Here is a 6,483-nt window from a genome sequence, read left to right as displayed (position 1 = left end):
TGGCACACGTGCCTACAGCATTGCCCCCAAGTGGCTAAGTGTGCTGAGTACTAAACTGTGGTCCTTTTAAAGGGCTTCCAAAATAGTATATTTCTAAGGGGGAAGTGCTAAAAAATTGCTGAGAAGAGTGGGCATAGATGAATCCCCAGGTGAATAGAATAAACAGGGACAATTGGTGATTTGCAAACTTCATAATGCGTTCCGTCGTCGTGTCCCCGTCACTGCCGGCCGGCCCAAAAAGTTCGGCCTCTTGTCACCCACACAGCTTGTCGCTACATACCATCTCCCTATACCTTGTTTATACCTCTTGGCATCCACGTTTACTATGCGTTTGCCTTCAGCTTGTTACTAGAAAACGAACTGCCTTCTCAACCCCAACTTCGCTCCCATTGCTGCTAGCTGCAATGGAGTATTCCTGGCCCCTTATTGTTGCTCTTGGACTTTTACTTCTTTTTCCTGTGAGCATGCTGCTGTTCAGAATGCTGCGAGAATACTTGTGGACTCCCCATGTCGTCTCAGCGCGGATGATGAACCAAGGCTTTAAAGGACCTAGGCCTCGATTCTTTGGGGGCAATGTAGCGGAGATAGCTGCCATTTGTAAAGAAGTGCTCGCAGAGGATATGAAGGGCATTGATCATGACGTTGTCTTTAGGTTGATCCCATACCTGACGCGATGGTTTCACAGATACGGTAAGGAGACCACGTTAGCCGATTGTCCAGTACGGATTGTCGAATTTCGAGATGAAAATTGGTGTCGTAAAGCATATCGTTTGCAAGAGCTTAAATGTGTAGTTGACGCAAACTGCTCAGGCTGATGACCCTCAATTGGCGCAGGTAAAAAGTTTTATTTCTGGTGGGGAAGAGAGCCTGGAATTTTTGTTACGGACGCGGAGTCGGTGAAGGAACTCTTAAATTCGAAAGAACAAGGCGGTTCATACGCCAAGGCGCCATCCAAACAGAGAAACAGAAATGCTTTGTATGGAGGAGGGCTCTTTACGTTGACAGGAGAAGCCTGGGCACATCACCGAAGTGTGGTTGCACCAGCTTTTCATCAGCAAAATTTAAAGGTTTGTTTTGTCGCTCTGATCCTCATCAAATATTTTCCTTAACAACTAAGAGGATAACCAGGGAAACACACGAGCTAAGAAATGCTTAACATTAGCGCCTTTTCTGCTCTTGTCATTGCTTAAATTAAGATACAACACAAGCGTCCTCCTGAGTCCTAACGAATTCAGGCCACTACTTAACACCAAGATGCTTATTAATCCACCTCAGCCTAAACATCTCGCACCTATGACCTGGATGTCACACTATCTATCGGCCATTCACGAGGTTTCTGTCTCTTTCAAATTTCCTTTGGAACATAGCTGAAACTAGGGGAGAGAGAGAGAGAGAGAGAGAGAGAGAGGAGATGACAAGGGGTAGTAATTGTGCATGTCAGAATGCAAATGCATTGCGTTGCTGAAAGCTTTTGAAATCCATACTCTTTCAGGGCCTAGTCGCAAATATGGTAGATTGTACAAAAAAGATGTTGGATGAATGGGAGACACTAATGGACAAAGAAGGGAAAGCGGAGTTTGACGTCTTCAACGAGTTCAAGAAGTTGACAGCAAATATAATCGCTTCTACGTCCTTTGGCAGCAATTATGAGAGAGGAAAGGACGTGTTCAAGCAGATCGATTTGCTTCAAGAGCTTAATGTCAAATCGGATCACTTGACTAGCTTCCCTGGGAAAAGGTTCGTATAGGATGACTCTGCATAGATCGATTTGCTTCAAGAGCTTAATGTCAAATCGGATCACTTGACTAGCTTCCCTGGGAAAAGGTTCGTATAGGATGACTCTGCGTTCCCAAGGCTAACTATATCGCTTGTAAGCATTCTATAAATCATTGTTGTGCTAAATATACAGTCCTCTTTAGGATCAACAAATATGGCATCGTGAACTATGACGCTAAGGTTAATTTGAGAATTTGGATTGCTCTATGCAGTTCTCTACCGACTCCTTTAAATCGCAAGATTTGGGCGGTAGCCAAAGACATCAACCGTTCTTTGACTCAAATTGTGGAGGAAAGGCGGGAAGCAGAGAGGTGTAATGGAGGAGCGGGCTACGCAAATGATCTACTAGGCCTGATGTTGAAAGAAAGTGAGGGATTAAGTAGGATCAGAAATGGCAAGCAATTCACAATACAGAACGTGGTGGACGAGTGTAAGACCTTCTACTTTGCAGGGCACGAGACAACAGCATTGCTACTCACATGGGCGGGGATGTTATTGAGCATTCATCCGGAATGGCAAGAACGAGCCCGAGAGGAAGCCATGGAAGCTATACAAGGGGATGACCACCTCACTTATGAGAAGCTGGGCAGAATGAAAATTGTAAGCAAGCTCTCTCTCTCTCTCTCTCTCTCTCTCTCTCTCTCTCTCTCTCTCGGCTTGGTCAACCTCTACCCCTACGACTACTGTGTCTCCTCTATCTACGCTCCACCTCCTCCCTGTTGAAGTTGTTGGGTTGCAGGAAAAAGGATGATAAATTTTGCTGCAAGGGTTAACATGAAGCGATGTGTTGTTATTGTTGCGATGGCAATGGTGTAGATTGGGATGATTGTGAAGGAGACGCTGAGACTGTATCCACCGGTACCAATGATAGTCAGGAAGGTGATGGAGGAGACAAAGCTAGGAGGGGTGAGGGTGCCAAGGGGGTTATGGCTATGGATACCCATAGTAGCATTACACCATGATAAGGAGTTATGGGGAGAGGATGCAAACGAATTCAAGCCGGAGCGTTTTGATAACAACAACAATCTCAACAGTATTAACAAGAGTTTCATGCCATTCATACAAGGTCCTCGTAGCTGTATCGGTTCCACCTTTGCCACTCTGGAGGCCAAGGCTGGCCTCGCCCTTCTCCTCTCACGTTTCTCCCTTGCCCTCTCGCCTTCTTACCGCCATGCACCTGTCTCCATCCTCACTGCTCGGCCTCTCCACGGTATGCCCCTCATCCTCCATACCCTACCTCCCTCCTCGGCCACCTCTATCACAACTTCCTTTTAGAAGCTCATCCTCATACTTCTTCGTATGATTGATTGCTCATCTCTTCAATTCAAGTAGTTTAGGTAGTTTTATTTTAGTAGTTCCTCTAGTGCAATAGTGGAGCTCTTTTTTGGATTTTCACTTGTAATTTTAGAAAAAAGAAATTAATTAAGTTGTGTTTTTCGAATTGCCATTTATTGATATCATCCTACAAAAATTGCCTTTTAATAGCCCGATGCCTCTCATTTCCATCCAAAGGTGCCCATGCACACTTGTGCACTCTTGTCTCACTTCAACCACCTACTGCAATATGGAAATAAACTATGAGCCAACATATGGCAAGCACTCAAGTGAATATGCCATGTCATTTTCTATGGCAAGCAAAGTGAATGGCATGCCCACATATGGTAACAATGATATAGATGAATATATGAATATGCCATGTCATCATATATGGCAACTAAAGTGAATGGCACGTCCACACATGGTAAAACCAATCTAGAATAATATCTGAATATGCAGATCATCATATATGGCAAGCAAAGTGAATGGCATGTCCACATGCTAACAAAATTGTAAATTATATATTCAACATTGCAATTTATATGCCAAGTGGTTGCCTTTATTAATGGTTGCCCTCTCCCTTGGGACACACACTTACCACATGTAAGTGGGTGGGAAACAAGTAAGTCATCTCGGAAAATTTTCAAGTATTCTAAAATCCTCCTCCATGGACATATATTGTAGTTTATTTTATCAAAATTTTGACCATCTATCAAAACCAAGGGAAAACATGCCATGCTAATGATGGCAAGAAAATTGAATGACAACACATACTAGTGAAAGTCCATATTATATTTAGAAAACTTGACACCACAACTATTGTGCCAATTGGGTGAAGCACTCCATGATAATAATTTTAGATTTAAATAATTGGTGTGGTTTATTCCATATGCAATCAAAAATAAAAAAATATCAATGTCTTAAATTTGGAGTCTATAGCCCACAATACTTACTTTCATTAAGGATGTTAGTTTGTCAATATCAAGACATCAAATTTTTTGCAACTAAGCATGCCTTTGCAAAAAACGTGCTTCAAACTAGATCCATAGGCGTTGGGAAATAAATTGACTAATTCATCAATCAAAGTTCCACTTTAAACCCTCAAAACTATAGATCAAATTTCCCAACAAGGCAAGGTCCTCAACTAAGAACCCCTATTAGCCTTCCTCAAGACTCATCACCAATAGATTGAAATGCAAAAGAATCAAATTCATACTACTCGAAAAACTTGATCAAATGTCTTTCTCCCTTTCTCACACTAGAGTTCAAATAAGCATTGCCTTCCAAGACACTTGCTCAAAAAATCAAGAACATATGATTTAGATCATAGCTCTTTTTGGCTACACCAATCATTTATTAAGCACATTAATCAAAGAAAAATGATGAGACTTAGAGCCATTTCAATGTCAAATTCCATATGTATTGATTGAGTAGGTGAGGCTAACTTAAATCATGATAATAGTGACCATAGCCCAGCATTCTCTTCTTAACTATTCTCAATACAATGTAGCACTTGCCAATGTAGTCCCTTTTGGATACTATGTTTGAAATTTGATATGTTAACCTATTGTCTAAGACTTTAGTTCCTTGACATGATATTTAGTTGGCTCAAATACCCCTAGGTTCAAGCACTCATCTAAACTCAATTCCATAAAGGTGGATGTTGAGAAGGTAGTGAAGTTGACCACTCTTCCAATAGAATGGTCAAATCTAATATTTAAGCTGATGCCACACGTAAGCCTGAGGTACTTTGTCTTATCCATATAGTCCATATAGTCCATTCACAATTGTTGCAGTTGTCCAATTTTTGTGGCAGCCTCACCACAACTAGACTTACTTGTGGAAAGCTACAATACATGCTTGAAATTTTCAATCATGATTGACCATGAAACTCTCCTCCTCAGATGTTGATAGAAGCATGTCTCTCTCATGTGTCTCTTCCAGTATTTGCACCCAAACAACCAATCTAGGCATACTCCTTCATGTAGTGCAAGTCTTTACATTCATACACTTTAGCAAGGCCATTGTATAGATTTTGATCACCCTTTGGGAACCATTCCTAGTGAGCCTATATATCTACCTCACTTAGAAGAGTGAACGCCTTGACATCGCCTATGGTACCTAGTGCTAGCACATCGAGATGTACATCAACATTTTCTGGTGTTGTAGACATAAAAGCTATATCTTTAGCAAAGTGGTGAGTGAATTTGATGGTGAGAATGCACTACATGTATCTTGTCTCAAATATATGCTTCTTTGGCTAATTGTTAGTACATTGAATCCATCTCTTATACTAGCCAAATCCTCTTGGTTTGTTGAGTTGCATTGGACTTGTCGCAACTCTTGTTATATGTTCTCTCTATCCACCTTGAGATTCTACTTTTTTCTATGCATTTATGTCAGACTTTGCTACTTTAAGACATGTCAGTCGGAAACCAATTTCCCTAACTTCATTTGCATCCCAATATTCAATGTCATTCTTGAGATTGCTGACCTTGCTTCATTCAATTCTTGGCATAGCCATTACCCTAGTGTACTCTCTCTACAAATCTTGCATAATCTGCTTGATAAATAGCATGAAAGTGTTGATGTTGAGCAAGATACACATAGAATCAGTACCTCAAGATGTACTTGAGATTTGATGGTGTTATAATATGCATCCATATCTTTTGGAGAAGTGGTTAATGGATTTTCCAATGAGGGAACATCTTGCAAACTATCTTGAATTTGTGCTTCTTTGCCTAAAATTTGATCATGCATTAAATCCATGTCTCCACTCCCCAAGCCCTATTAGTCTACTAAGTCGTGTGTCAAACCTCTTGCGATCTTGCAACTCTTGCTATAGGTTGTGTGCATTTACTTTGAGCTTCTCCTTTTTTTCTCTATAAATGTCAAAATTTGACCTTCAAACATATTGATTTTTGTTTATGTTGTTGTTTTTTATTATTAAGTATGGTGCATGATAAAATATGGTCATGCTATACAAAAATACAAAAAATGCATGTCTCAATCTCGTACTTATAGTGTAAACCTTGTGGGCATAAGTTTATTGGTGGCTCTAATCACATCAAGCAACATTTCTTAGGTATTGGCATGGATGTTGAAGCTTGTACATGTCCTCCATCCGATGTAGTTTCCTTATGCAAGTGATGTTTAGAAAATTGAAAGGAAGTGGCTACTCCTACTTTAATAAGAAGTGCTGGAAGTGTTTCTATGGCAAGCACTGAGGTTAATGAAAATGAGGAAGTGGGAGAGCCTTCTAATACAGGAGATATAGTGGAGGATGTAAATCTATTAACAAGTGGATCACAAGTGTAGCATGATGCCTTGAACATGAGTTAGGTTAAAAAAAGAAAAAAGGCAGGACAAACTTGCATGGAGAATGGTTTG

The 6,483-nt window shown here is 40.7% G+C and overlaps 1 protein-coding gene across 1 annotated transcript; it reads left to right on the top strand.

The window, feature by feature from the left end:
- The first annotated feature begins 404 nt into the window (after nt 1-404).
- LOC147893788 (cytokinin hydroxylase-like) lies at nt 405-3,051 on the top strand. The gene is made up of 5 exons (XM_087386361.1): nt 405-690; nt 835-1,067; nt 1,493-1,737; nt 1,989-2,376; nt 2,593-3,051. Exons 1-5 carry the CDS (start codon nt 405-407, stop codon nt 3,049-3,051), a joined length of 1,611 nt encoding a protein of 536 aa, XP_087242487.1.
- The last annotated feature ends 3,432 nt before the right edge of the window (nt 3,052-6,483 follow it).

The sequence above is a fragment of the Dipteris shenzhenensis genome, chromosome 15 (genome assembly GCF_047967505.1).
Source record: "Dipteris shenzhenensis isolate YYH24624 ecotype China chromosome 15, Dip_SZ_1.0, whole genome shotgun sequence".
In the NCBI taxonomy this organism is placed as follows: Eukaryota; Viridiplantae; Streptophyta; class Polypodiopsida; order Gleicheniales; family Dipteridaceae; genus Dipteris; species Dipteris shenzhenensis.
This window is presented reverse-complemented; position numbering and strand designations above follow the sequence as displayed.